This window comes from Dama dama, chromosome 12, assembly GCF_033118175.1.
Source record: "Dama dama isolate Ldn47 chromosome 12, ASM3311817v1, whole genome shotgun sequence".
Classification (NCBI taxonomy): domain Eukaryota; kingdom Metazoa; phylum Chordata; class Mammalia; order Artiodactyla; family Cervidae; genus Dama; species Dama dama.
This window is the reverse complement of record NC_083692.1, coordinates 13,922,412-13,937,678: the sequence shown is the minus strand read 5'-3', so window position 1 is coordinate 13,937,678 and position 15,267 is coordinate 13,922,412. Positions and strand designations below refer to the sequence as shown.

At 40.3% G+C, this 15,267-nt stretch overlaps 1 protein-coding gene across 4 annotated transcripts in view; it reads left to right on the top strand.

Moving 5' to 3' along the window:
- Positions 1 to 15,267, top strand: part of NRXN3 (neurexin 3) — a 1,693,692-nt gene that overhangs the window by 608,067 nt on the left and 1,070,358 nt on the right. For 3 of the 4 annotated variants that reach the window (XM_061156511.1, XM_061156510.1, XM_061156512.1), the window contains 2 exons: positions 4,707 to 4,910; positions 10,968 to 10,994. In XM_061156511.1, the coding sequence (XP_061012494.1) occupies positions 4,707 to 4,910; positions 10,968 to 10,994 (231 nt within the window). The remainder of the gene's footprint in view (positions 1 to 4,706; positions 4,911 to 10,967; positions 10,995 to 15,267) is intronic. The other variant, XM_061156509.1, reaches the window with a different exon arrangement.

Below are 15,267 nucleotides of genomic sequence, written 5' to 3'. Positions count from 1 at the left end.
AAAAAAATCTGTCTTGTGAAAATGAAATAAAGATGTATCCAGGTAAACAAAAAGCAGAGACTTCATTGCTAGCATACTTACCATGTAAGACATACTAAAAGAAGTTCTATAAATGAAAAGAAAGTGGCAGCAGACAGTAATTTGAATCTTCATAAAAAAAAAAAAAAAGAGTTCCAATAAAGGTAACTGTGTAGGTAGTGATGAAAAGTATAATTAAGCATTTCTTTTTCTTTCTTCTTTTAACTGATTTAAAAGGCAGTTACATAAAATAATCTATAAAATTGTATTGTTGGGTCTGTAACATATAGAATTATAGTATATTTGACAATAAAACAAAAATGAATGAAGCTACACTGGAGAAAGGGAATGAGACCAGATGGTGTCATTTGAATCCACAAGAAGAGAGAGAGACAGAGATGGTAAATAAGCTTAGCTTTAAAAATTTCTATAAATATATCTGAGATATCCTTGCTTCACTTCGTAAAAAGACAGAAGTTCTTATAAAGCAATAACTATAACAATGTATTTTTGAGTTTGAAACACATATAGACATCACATGAATAACAATAATAACACAAAAAGGAGGAAGAGATGACAGCATGTAAAATTTCCATGTCTTACTAGAATTAAGTTCATATAAATGGGAAGTAGATTCTCATAAACTAAGATACATGTTGTAAGCCCTAGACCAACCACTAGGAAAGAAGCTTTTGGTTAGTTAATTATATAGTTGTTGTTGCTAAGGTTGACTTAGTCAAGTCTGACACTAAGTCAAGTCTGACTCTTTTGCAACCCCATGGACTGTAGCCCACCAGGCTCTTCTGTTCATTGGATTTCCCAGGCCAGAATACTGGAGTGGGTTGACATTTCCTCCTCCAGGGGATCTTCCTGACCCAAGGATAGAACGCACATCCTCCTGAGTTGGTAGACAGAATCTTTACCACTGAGCCAACTGGGAAGCCCGATTATGTAGTTAAGAATCATCAAAGACATTAACATAATACGTTAAATATTCACTTAAAAGGAAGTTATAAAAGTGAAAAAGAGGGACAAAATAGGAGAACTGTATAAGTATTGTTATCTCAGCATTTCATGATGAAGTCTTTCAATACTCAATAATCTGATAGACTTTAGATCAAATAACATTTTCTTTAGACTCATTTTCCCTCAAATTAGTATTCCATTCATGGTACCCCTTTTATTTGAAATATTTTAAGCAAGTTAATATTAATTCTGAAGCAAATTTATTTTCAGCTGATTTCTATATTAAATTTTCTGCTTCATCACCTTCCCCTGAAAAATACTCTGTTAATAATAGAACACACTCACCAAGATACACACAAAGGTATACACTGAGATCCATACTTCATTTTGTACTATTAGATGCTTAACTACACACTCACCTTCTATTTATTCTCTGACACTACCAATATTGACATAAAGATGCATATTCTCTCACTACATATATCTAGAGGGAAAAAGTTGGCCATTAATTTTGGAATATTTAAGTTGAACGCATCCAAACAACCATTTAATGGCTCACCAAATGCCTTCACATCTTTTAAAAAGGAGTTGTGCTTAAGTGTAGGTATCTATAGTAGAAAGTCATAGTAGTAACTAATGGTGTTCATAATCATAAACACACACAGAGTATTGTGCATAGTAATGTGTAACAAGATATCATTTAGAAATTTGTATCATTGAACTTCCCTGGCAGTCCAGGGGTTAAGACTCTGTAGTTCCGCCACAGGGGGCACGGGTTTGATCTTTGGTGGGGAATTGAGATTCCACATGTTGCACTGCGTGATGGAAAAATATACTAGGTTTCAGTGAATGTCTCTAAAAACAAACAGAAATTTCTGTTTATGTAATTCTATATGGTCATAAAATACAACTTTGAATAATGACATGTATGTATGTGTCTGTGCACACATGTACATATATGTACACATACACAAGAATACCACACACTGCCATGAAGCATTACAGATGTACTTTGGGTGCTAAGAAACACGGGTATGCTTCAGGTATAACTCTCAAAATGTGGCAGAATCATCAAGTATATAGCTGTGAGAATCATACTGCCTGCATTTAGCTTCTAGCTTTGCCTTTTGTTAGATGTGCGACCTGATATCTATAAACTATAATAATAGTGTCTTCTTCATGATGTGCTTGTGAGGATTAAATGCCATCTTAATGCATGTGAAGTCTTAGAAAGCGCAGGCAAATGGTTTAAGTGCTCAGTAAATTTTAGTGATCATTATTGATCTTTTGATTCTGCTCTTTCAGGAGATAGAAGTTTCTCTCGCACCTGGAGCGTGTGTTATATTTAGATTATGCTTCTCATCTAAGAGCAGATCTTCAAAATATGTTTTCATTTTGATGGTGTCTGTTACTGTCCCACCTTTATTTGTGACCCTTAGAGTTTGCAAATTGTGATATACAACTATTAGCGTGTCATGGTTTTTACCTGGGTGATGGTTGATTCCTAGGGATGACAGGTGTATTTATACTGTTTTTCATGTACCTTTTGTATGTTGTGTAAGTAAGGTTGGGGGTACAATGATGACACAGACTATTTTGAGAACCTTCCACATCGTCTGCCCAGTCTCTCCAATCTGCTCGTGTTCCTTTTATATAGGAAGACAGAAGATGTTTATCTCTTTGTTAATCATTCATTTACTTCTCAATATCTACCCAAATCTGTTGATTTCATTGTAATGTCAAAGCATCTTTGTGTAACTATTCTCAAAATATGCTTGATGCTTCTGTTAAAGTTTGCTATTATCTGGGCATTCCCCTATTTCTTCATTTTTTATATATGGAGATACTGTCTTGTCTACCTATCAAATCTGATGCCATCACTTTTCATTAAAAACTCCACCCAACTACCAAGACCAGTTTCAGACTGCCCCATGTAATCTACTCACTTGCATGCTATGGCCTCTGTCTTCTGAATGCCCCTGGCTTTATTGATACACCTTTGCTGGGTCATTTAGCCGTTTTAAATTCTAGTACGGTTATTTACGTGCACTGATTCTGCCTTCAAGACAGGGATCTTGTTCACTTCACCTTTTGTACCCTCCATAGTGCATATGTGCTCAGTCATGTCTGACTCTATTGCGACCCTGTGGACTGTAGACTGCCAAGCTCCTCTGTTCATGGGATTTTTCCAGGCAAGAACACTGGAGTGGGTTACCATTTCCTTCTCAAGGGGACAATGTGTGTAGGAAAGTAGCAAGTATCTAGCAACAGCAAGTATTTAATAAGGACCTCTTCAATGCCAGGAACTGAGTTCCATGATGATTGGCTGCATAGGAAAGTGAGTGATGCTCTTGTCCTGTATTCCCTAAAAATATTTGCTCAATGAATGATTCAACAAATGCACGTTTTGAACGACCTGATGCTACAGAACAGGCCCTGGACTTGCTATTGTATATACTGGATTAAAATCCAGACTATGTGACTTTGGGATGATAATACCCACTCCCCACCATGAGCTGTGATTTTCTGTTTGAAAGTAGGAATAATAGACCCACCTGTGGCATTAAGTGAGATAACATATTGGAGGGGCTGGAAGGCTCATAACCAAAGTGTTTGTTTGGATTGGCAAAAAGGTGAGCTGCTCCTTTTCTTATAAAGGTACTGTTGGAATAAAAATAGAATGGCTGGTTTTCAAAGCTGTCCTCAGCTTTTATTGTTGTTCTAGCCCTGGCTGTTACCAATCTTCTTTGAATGGGCCAAGCAGACTCTCACAAGGCCTGGCCACTAGGGATGCTCTGAAGCCTGGTTATGCTGCTGTTCCTTCCTCTTCCCAGCACCGCTCGGCTAGTATGTATTTATTTGCTGCGGTGATTATAAACCAGTCCTTCTCTCAGGTTCTTCAGGAAGTACTCACAGGACTCAAGTTTTGTTTAGTGTCTCGTTTGACTTTGTCGTATCTACAGTGTAAGGAAGAAAATGACGTCGCTCAGTTGTGTCTGACTCTTTGTGACCCCATGGACTGTAGCCCCGCCAGGCTCCTCTGTCCTTGGGATTCTCCAGGCAAGAATCCTGGAGTGGGTTGCTATTTCCTTCTCCAGGGGATCTTCCCAACCCAGGGATCGAACCCGGGTCTCCCACATTGCAGGCAGACACTTTACCATCTGGGCCACCATGGTAGCCCAGAATCACAATTACTACCACCTGGACATTTTTACTTCTGCAGAATGACTTCACATCCATTATTTCATTCGATGCCATTGGCGAGTCGGTGAGCGTGGTAGAGCAGGGACCAAGGCCACCAGATGTCCTTTGCAAAAGAGGAAATAGACCCTCAGCATTTACAGGGCCTGTGTCTAGCTTAAAAGTGGCGATGGAGATTGAGCAAATGCAAGCCCCCGTGTTAGTTGCTCAGTCGTGCCCACCTCTTTGAAGACCCATGGACTGCAGCCCGCCAGGCTCCTCTGTCCATGGGATTTTCCAGGCAAGAATACTGGGGTGGGTTGCCAGTTCCTTCTCCAGGGGATCTTCCTGACCCAGGGATTGAACCTGGGTCTCTTGCACTACAGGCAGATTCTTTCCCAGCTGAGCTACCAGGGAAGCTCCCAAACACAAGCCACCTGTCTACAAAGTTGGCGCATCTCCATTCTACTCTGCTTACCCTGAAACTGAGGGCAAACACTGACATGCTTCCTCCTAACCATCTCTTCCTTTCTTCTCTGCAGAGGCGTCCATCCTGAGCTACGACGGCAGCATGTACATGAAGATCATCATGCCCATGGTCATGCACACCGAGGCAGAGGATGTGTCCTTCCGCTTCATGTCCCAGCGAGCTTACGGGCTGCTGGTGGCCACCACCTCCAGGGACTCTGCTGACACCCTGCGTTTGGAGCTGGATGGGGGGCGTGTCAAGCTCATGGTTAACTTAGGTATCGTATGAAGTACCCTCTGCCACTCTGTTTGGGCTTGTCTTCCCTTTCTTTTCCGATTTTCATTGGTTTGACTGAATTCTTTGTTTGTTTCCTGAAAGTTAGCTGCTCACCTCTTGTTTAATAGACCGAGGATAAAAACCAACAGCAACAAACACCTTCTCCTTGTTTCTGCATGAGGTTTTTGATGTCAATTTCTGGTTTCTGACAGTGGTGGTATTTCTTTACTAGAAGATTCGTTTTCTAAGTTTCCTTTCTTGGTTTTTTGGAATCGTTTAGCTTTGTGTAAAACACGCTACTTTGGTCCATCTTTTGATCAATCCCATTCTCATTAAGTCCAGCTCCTTGGTCACCACTCAAAACAGTCAAAGTTAGAGAGCGGGGCCAGGGCAGGAGATGGAAGCAAAATGGGAGGGTGTTGTTGGAAGGAACAGAGCCACGTGTGTGGGATGAGAAATGCATTGTTTGAAGCTCCACAAGGACCAATCACATGGGAAATTCTAGTGGCCTTGACAACACTACTATCTCCTTATACTTTCTCCTAGTAGGGAGGACAAGTCACATTGTTTCTGTGGTCCCACTGGGGGAAAATTCTCTGAGTTTAGAGTCTGACACATTGAAGGACAGTGTGGCCCCTGATATGTATCTCGTTCTTCCGTCCTGACATTCCTACCCTCATTCAGCAGCCCTTTTTATAAAGATGATTAAGTCACATTATTACCAGTTACTCTATTCTCATATAATACATATCAGTTTTCCTTCATGTTGAAAAATTGGCTGTTTCAAATTGTAACTTTATTGAGAAAGGACCTCTTCTTCTACTGTAATTACTTATAATAATACTTTGGGAATTCCTCTTTTTATGGCCTCACATTCTATTGGGCTACTGACCTTGACTGAATTCTAATCAATATGCTGTGGAAAGTGGGGACCTCTTGGTTTTTGGAAGGAAAAAAAAGAAAAAGCAATCTCTATTTCTGTTGATTCTACTCAATAGAGAGTCAGTGCCTTGTGTTGACACAGCTGAGTTCAGACTTTCTGAGCCTATGATTGGTTTGAGGATGTTGAATATGTTTAGATACACAACTCCTTCCTAAAGATGTCAGTGGGATGGCTTGTCAGAGGCGTGGGGATGACATGGTGAACACATGTAGCAGATACAAGATGGTCCAGAATCCTAGATGGCCTGCTGGGAAGGTGGGAAATCCATACCAGTCTTATCTGCTGTCAGGTCAACTGGTTACACTTGAGAAGTGCCTATTCTACAATCCTAAAAATCTCTGGGACACAGAAGACTGTTTTGAGCAGTGGCTTGTTTAGTTGTGTCTCTTTTTTTTTTTTCCAATTTGCAGCTTTTACAATACTATGCCCTTTTTCTTTTCCAACCACATTTGATTTCTGTTGTCAGCGTGTCTCCTGGGTTTTCCTTTGTGTACGTGTGTGTTTGGTTATTTTGGGTTTTTTTTTTTTTTCTCTTTTGCTGGATCTTTGTGAGTGTTCTTGAGTTTCCAGTCCTCCCCACCATCAGCCATGGTAAATCAAAAGATGGTATTCAACCCTTCAAAGGCCCCAAGCCTGCGGCCCGCATAGCAAACAGCCCTGAGAACAGGGTGTACTGAGCAGCCTCCAGGGGCCGGCATTCCCCTGTCCCCTCCACCTGCCCCTCCCTGCTCCATCCTCCCCACCTGAAACCACCCAACCTGAGTGCATACCTGAAAACCAACCCCCAGTGGCCGGCTGTCAGCTTCTCTGAAAAGCAGCAGAAGAAATTAAAACCAAGAACAACCCCTCCCCAAACCAAAATGAAAACAAATATGACCTCCTACTTAGCTCCCAGAAAAGAGGATTTAGCATCAATTTTTAACCATCTATTTTAAGGTAAGAGAGAGCCAGAGACATAAATATTCAGCCCTTTGGGGTTCTAGGGAAATGCACATTGGCTTTAAGCAGATAACTTTTTTTTTTTTTTCCACTTTAGATGTTGTTTTGTAAGATTAAAAGGCCAACTGTGACAGGTCTCACATCTTAGAAGGAAAAATGGAAGTGGAGGGAGATAAAAGGGGATGATTCAGAAAGATGAGCAGTTTCTCTTTCTCTCCCTGTCTGTCTCTCTCTCCCTTTCACTCACTCACACTCACACACACACACACACACACACACGCACACACACACACACACGGAGTCATAGATTCCAGATGTATTACTAGAAGCATTATTTTTCCATTTTAAACTTTCATGAAAATCTGGGCAATGTGCTTTGTTAAAAGACTCTGCTCTAGCCTCCTGGCTCCTTTCTGCACATGACCAGTGTACCTCCTTCTAGGTTGAGGCATCGTAGGCAAAACAGAGCGAGTCTACCCTGGAGAGCACTGTGCTTCTCTAGAAACAATGGTGACGTTTTCCTCTGAAGGGTATGGTTCACCACAATTACTAGTTTGAATTACATAGCTTTCTTTCAACCATAACATGGAAACTAAACTTAAATTCCTTGAAGTGTACGTACACACTCCATACTCATACTTTGTTTGAAGGTTCTGTTCCCCTCTCTGCCCAGGGTATACCCACCCCTTCATAAATGCTTTCTTTCTCCCAGTCATTGATTTGTTTACCCTTTTTTGATTATAATAGTAAACATCTCCAAACAGCGTGTACATTTATGTACAAAATTCCCATCACTAATTTTAGATGATCCCTCCCTCCATTTAAGTTATGTCTCTTTTCTAGCACAGGCGCTAATGATATTCCAATTTATTTCAAATTGTTCACACATATAAGCTCATGATATACATGTCTGTATTTTTCTGCTGTAATATATCTTCTAAATATCAAGGAGACTAGACTTTTCCAAGGGTCTTGCTTTTTGAAGATGGTCAGCTGTGGCAACAGCAGGCATGGACAGTGTCCAGCTAAACATAGCATCCTTTTTAAAGCTGTGAGGTTGACTATTGACCAGTCATATTTTGATCTCTTAGTATTAAAAGCTATAATCACAATTTTAATATTATAGTATTTTTAAATATTTGAAAACCTTATTTTAATCCCACAGTAAGTTTGTGAGATCAATCCGTTAAATGTTTTTATGATTGCGTGATAGACATGAAACAAAGAAAGTAGGTCACAGAGCTGGGACCACCCCTGTTTCTAAACTGCTCGATCATCCTGGGTTATCCGTTACCTCCAGAGATCAATACTGTGGGTTGATGATGTGACGGACTTAATGACTTCTGACTGCTTTCTTGATGGTCACCTTTTACACATGCGCAGAAGGCGTCTTTTGCCTCACTGCTTGGTTTGAGTGGAGCCGAAAAGTCCGTCCGCATTGGTGCAGCCTCATTCACCGGCCTGTAGAATCCTCAGCAAGACGCAGGCCACCCTTCTTCAGGGGCGGAGGCTTGTAGGCAGTGCCGTGCAGCTTGGTTAATTGCATTCAGATTCTCCAGATGTTCTCTCTCGTTGGAAGCAGGGAAAGTAGGTCACAGAGGTGGGACTACCCGTGTTTCTAAACTACTCAGGCATCACGGGTTTTCTCTTACCCAAGCAGAGAAAATACTACTGTCTACTCTATCCATCACTGAAGGCCCACAGCTCCTAGAAACATTCATCTCTTCCTTGCTCAAACCAAAGCTCCTCAATATAGAAAATAACATTTCTCCTTTTTAACTAAAATCAAACAAACAAACAAACAAAAAACCGAAACAGAATGAACAGCATACACACACATCCCTCAAATCCATGCCAAGGCTCAGGCAGAGAGAGAACTTTAGCGGTTACTGGAGCTCTAAGGGAGATTGCCTTGCCAGGACAGTTCTTCTGATTCATTTTTCATTGAAAAATGCATCCTCACTAGCACGACCACCCTCTCAGACCCTATGAACAGGGGACTGGGGTAGATTTTTCTTCCCAAGCGTATGCTTCAAGTAAGGTAACAGATCATTCTCCACTTCTCAACTGAACATACCCAGCTGTTTGCTGTCTTGAAAGCTCCAAGTCCTCACACTGATTTAAAGACACCATTCAGTTTGTGGGACCATGTGGATGAACCCAGAAAGACAAGCCTGACCCAGCATCTCTGCCTAGATCAGTCCTTGACAGAGATGAGATCCTCAGCGAAACAGAAACCCAAGCAGAAAGCCACTTCTTGTTTAAGGTTCTTGGGTTTGTTGCTTTAGGTTCCCTCTTTCCTTCTCTGAAGCGTGCCCACACACCTGCTTCCCCTCTGTCTTGAATCCACGAGGGAAGGGCGTTTCTCCGGCAGCTGAGACCTCGCTTCTTCCCGCCCCCACCCTCCCCTCCCCAGTCCCCACCAGGGGCATGGCCTCCTCTGACGGTGATCGTACCAGATGCTCCAGGGCTGTTTGCTCCCACTTTTCTGTTGCGGTTGACGACACATGACAAACCTAACCGCATGAAACCAAACCCAGATTTTTCTCAAGAGATGTTCTGGGGAACAAATTAGCTTCCCGCCCCCACCTTCCTCAGGATGCTTGGGTGTTATAAATTGCTCCTCTCTGAACTCACCTAGTTTTATTCTGCCCCATCACTGGCCACTGGTTTCTTTCACACTGACTTGCTTAAAGTGATTTACTTTGGGACGTTTAAAAGGTGGCATTATCTTTCCATAAGCCCTCCAAAACTACTGGGTTAACTTTAGCTAGAAGAAAAGCACAGATTCTAGCTGTATTTTTTTTTCCCCTGTAATTTTCTCTCTTTCCTTGATTATTTTCCTTTTACCTTTTAATATCTGGCTTGAAACACATTCTTATGTGAATTCTGATCATCGTTAAAAAAACAAACTTAGGTTCAGGTGGGCAGCATGCTAACAACGCACCTGAGACACATCTCTGACCATTCTGCCCAATCACCTGCCCGTTAACTCCGCGCTCAACCTTCTGGGTTGTGTGTCCATGACTCCAAACAGACACTAACAAAAGGATAGAGGCTCTGACCTCTGGCCCCAAATACCTTTTCTGGTGACCAGAACTGGAAAAAAAATAGCCATCTTTTTATTCCATTTCCCCCCTACTTTTTTTTTTAAAGGGATTTTCTCTCTCTAAGATGCAGGGTCACAGGATGGGATAGGTCGGATGTCAAAGGTGCCCAGGACCACCTCCCCATGCACTCAGCTCGCCTTCTCCTTGAATGCTGTGGGCGCTTGATTCAGTCTGAGTATTCAGGCAGGAAGACGGAGATGGGCTCCATGGAGGGCTGGTCTGGGGGCCTTTGAAACCACAGCAGAGACCCCAGTCAACTGGGCTGACTTCATACAACTCCTTGTACCCAGCACCCGACCCCGCCTCTCTAAAATCTGGGATGGGTGTTTGTGCGGTTAGCTGTTTGCAAGTGGCCATTTTATGACAGGAAATGACCAGGTGGTGTTAATCCTTTCCTTACCAGATGACAAAGGCAAGTCTGCCTATGTGAATTTCTATCGCATTTGGGGCCTGACTTAAAGAGGGTGGAGGGAGTTTGGTTTCAGAAAAAGAGAAAGGGTTAAATACTGCCCTGAGAAACAAAATTTAAAAAAATGATACACTATGTCAGACTGGTGATATTATCTTTGGAATATTAAAGCAAAAATTGTATTTTTGCTACTTTTAAAGAGCAATTTCAAGAAAGACCAATTATAGAGGGAACCAAAATATAACCTGCATTTGGTGGGGAAATTTTTGCAGTATTTTCCAAGTTTAACAAAATTAATATTTCAAAGTCTGGGTTTGAAATACTTTAATAATAATGAACAGTATTTTTGAAGAAAAAAAAAAAGAAGCATACTTGGTGTCTATCGTGGATATATATGTATACCAGTATATATCTCTATACATATGTGTATATATATGTGTGTGTGCGTATATATATATGTATCCGACTTTATGAAACAATATACTGTACATATACACCCACCCTTAAACTTGTGCCTACTGTATATATATATATATAAAATGGCCACATTTCTTGCGTGTGTCTGTCCCCGGAAGGGTGGACTGATTGTTTTTGGATGTCTGCAGCTGTTACCTTGAAGGATGCAATTTCATCTTTCATTTATTTTTCCCCATCTAGACTGTATCAGGATAAACTGTAACTCCAGTAAGTTTTCCCTCAAGTTTCATTTTGTTCTTTAAAAAAAAAGAAAACTGACTTTATTTTATTTACTGTTTTATGAGCTGTTTTTCGTTTGAATTATTTTATTTTTTTTGACGATGGAGTTGGGGGGAACTGGGGTTGACACGCTGAAGGGCTGGGGTGATGGTTTGGGCTGAGTGTGGCCTGAGATGCGGTTTCTGGATCAAGGCAGGTCCTCTCTTCTTTCCTTGCATTGGTTCTATATGCAGAAAAGGAGGAAAGGGCACCTGGCTAATGAAATAGCTTGAAAATGAATTGAAATGGTAATTTGTTGTTTTGGGAAAATAACTCTCAGGGCTGGACAAAAAGTGTTAGAGCAACCACAATGCACTTCTCCACTACTGAAAGCTTCAGAAAATGAAAGCAAGGTTCATCACCCACAAGGTGGCTGCCAACTCTGACATTTCTCTCCTGGCATTGATTGCTGTAGGGTTGAACGTTTTGTTTTGTTTTTTGTAGGAGGGTGGGCACAGCATTGCTTTTGATAATAATGCAACATTTTAACCAAAGACTTGATTGAGATGCCTTCATTTTAACCAAAGACTTGAGATGTATTCTAGTTCTTCTGAATAAAGAATGGCAGATTATTATTTTTACCTTATCCTATTTAAACGTTCCTCCTCTTGGAGAAGGATCTTAATGAGGAACGGGCTGAATACTACTCACACGTTTCTTCCTTCATCTGAGAAATGCACATTAACTTGAGTCATGAAGTAGGAGAATAGGAGGAGAAAGAGGAAAGATGGATGTGAAGAACAGGACCAGATGATAAGAGGAAGAAAGTAAGAAATATACTTTTAAGTCCTACAGCATGTTATATAGGTAAGGCAATTAAGTAATAATTAAGCAACTTGGGTAATCGGTTAGGGCGATTAGCTACAACAGGCAGTCCCAACATTTCAATGGCTCAACAGAAAAGATTTCATTCTCGTTCGGTCAAAGTCTAATGCCAGTTGAGCAGCTCTCCTGGTCAGTTCTCTTCGAAGAAATAATTCAGGCATCTAAGATTCTTTCATGACTTGGGTTCAACAATCCTGGAGTTATTTCTTTACTTCCAGTTGTACCCACAGGGAAGAGAGAGAGAGCTTGGGTGGTTCAGTTCAGTCTCTCAGTCATGTCTGACTCTTTGTGACCCCATGAACCACAGCACGCCAGGCCTCCCTGTCCATCACGAACTCCTGGAGTTCACCCAAACCCATGTCCATTGAGTCAGTGATGCCATCCGACCATCTCATCCTCTATCACGCCTTTCTCCTCCTGCCCTCAATCTTTCCCAGCATCAGGGTCTTTTCAAATGAGTCAGCTCTTCACATCAGGTGGCCTAATTATTGGAGTTAAAAATGCCATACATTCCTTCTGCTCCTATTTTGTGAGATGTAGTTCCATCTTAAACTCAAAGGAAGCTGAGAAATACAGTCTCCGTGTGAAGCAGGAAGACAAATTTGATTGATGAAACATCTCAGTTCAGTCACTTAGTCATGTCCAATTCTTTGTGACCCCATGGACTGCAGCACACCAAACTTCCCTGTCTATCACCAACTTCTGGAGCTTGCTCAAACTCATGTCTATCGAGTCGGAGATGCCGACCTGACATCACCAACTCGATGAAGTATCAAGCACATATAATTCTCAGTATTATCTTCTCATTTTTTGCTTCTTTCCTTGCTAGTTTGTTTCTGTAGGAACAAACTCAAAAAAAAGAAGTAATCATTTACATTTCATTTACTTATCTCATCCTTTAAAAAATTTTAAAGGTGTTAACTGGTTTAACCTTCTTTCTTCAGAGATATACTATTAAGATGTCCAACTAATAAAGCCCAAGTCCATTTCTTAGAGACAAATGTTCTATACAAATGAACAACAAAAAGAAATGTAAAAAAAAAAAATCGATATAAACAACAACTTCTTAAAGTAGAGTGCTTTCTGCTTGTCTTGGCATCGCTTTCAGTTAATTTAAGCAATGTCCTATTTTGCTGTGTTTAAACATTTCTAATTAGCCAGAAATTTCTCATGATATTTAGATCATTACAAGTCTAATTGAAACATCCATTTTCTCCAAAGACTGGCATTTTCTCTTTCTTTAAGTAGCTTTATTGAGATATAATTTCTATACCACAAAATTCATCCATTGTATGCCTGCAATTCAGCGATTTTTTAAAATTGAATTTCTAGGGTTGTCCAAATATCACCATAGTCACATCCTTAGAACATTTCCAGCACTCCCCAAATTTCTCTTATGTCCTTTTGCAATTAATCCTTGTGCATTCCCGTAGTCTTACGCAGCTGTTGATCTGCTTTTGGCTCTAGAATTCTGTCTTTCCTGGACATTTTATATAAATTGAATCATATAGCATGTAGTCATTTGTGTTTGGACTTCTTAAAAAATACAATGTATCTATGGAAATTTTTGTCTTTTCATTTTGCATTAGTTTCCAGAAGGAACTAAAATGAAAGCTGAGCATGAAGGTAGAAAACCTCATCCAAAGTTGAAGCTGGCATCTTCTGGCTTCAGAGACTTGTTTGCAGAGCAGAGAGCCGAGGGAGCACTTTGATCAGGATGTCAAGGCCTGCTTTTTGTGTTCTAGTCAGACTTTATCTTACATTTATTTCCATATATTCCATCTATTTAGCCATGGAGAGTCATCACAAGACAAGTTCCTGGGTTCTTTCTCCTGGAAAGATGATGATGATTCTACAGATGTCAGCAGATTTCCTAAGCCTGATAAAAGATTTTCTATTCAGAGCACTAAAACCAGCATTGAGAGGAAATGCACACAGAGAAAGATGTGGTTCCAACTTTGATCACAGAATAGAAACAGTAAGACTGGTTTAAATCAATATTTAGATAAAGAGGCAAGACTGGACTTTGAAAATTTGATTTTGAATTCTCATGATAAATCTGTAACATACTAAGGAGGTTACTTTTGATGGAAGCATCAGAGAAATAACACATAGTGTTCGCTCCTTACACCCAGGCTGAATAGAAACACACACACACACACACACAGAGACACAAGTTCTTCAAACTAATCTAAGATCTTTTGTACTAAGATGGGTAGATATGTACCCAGGATAATGTAGCGTTATAACGTAAATGTGATGCATTTTCTTGAAGTTAATTTTAATTGTTGATTTGGAATAAATACTTGAAAGCAAAGTGAAACGATGCAGAAGAATGAAAATAAACATGAACCTTATTTAATATGTAAATCTTCTTTTATGTTTTAAGAAAAAGGATAAGAATTCAATATAATTTTTATTGTGTATTTTATTTTATTGTGTATCTTCTCTATTCCATTCCCAGCTCTATTGGCACTTGAGTGGAAAAGTTTGAGAAGATTACACAGCTAAATGCCAAGGTAAAACAGATAAAGGGGACAAGAACTTCTCAACCCCTCTTTTTAACGCACATGATATCAGAATGCATAGTTCAACCTGTTACAGAATCTCAAGTTGTTTCTGTAATAGGTGTGTGGATCCTGTCTCTTACACAGGTTTTCATTGTAACAGTATAAGAAATAAGATTGATTTCCAGCTGAGTGTGAGAAGGAGAGGGTCTCTTCTTATCCCTGAGATCCAGCTGCCATTTCAATACCAGTCTTAAGGGGTAATGGCTCGTTTCAAAACAAAATTTTCTTTTTCTCTTGAAGTGACACAGTAAATTAAACTTTAACCAGGTTTAAATATAAGTTCATAAGCGTTTCCAATATTTCTTTTTAGAATTCCTGTCCTTAAAGAAATCAGGTAAAATGCTGAATGACATTAGCAGTTTTTTTTTTTTTTTTTTTAATCTTCCTCAAAATATTGTTTGTTCAGGGCAATGGCTACCTCCAAAGGTCTGTGTGACTGTCTTTTTAACAGAGAGAGAACATGAAAAAGAAGGACCGTCTTCCAAAGTGAAGAGAAAGCCACGGAACATGGTTGAGGGCAGTGGTCTCCAGACAAAATGCCTTTTCCTTTTGGCTTTGCTGCCTGGCGCTTCTGTCAGTAACTGATCCAGCTCCCTGACGAGGGTTTCCAAGCAGCAGAAACAATCAGGTTCTCTGCCTTTCTCCCTTTCTTACCTTCTCTTTTCCAGTACTTTGTCTTTCCATTACTCATTCCAAATATTTACTAGCCCTGCTTTCCCAATCCTGCAAGAATACCACACCATAAATTCTTCTCCAGCTGCTGTCACTAAACATTAATAGAGAGCGTGCCAATCAAAGTCTTTGGTTGAACTGGGGACATTTCTGGG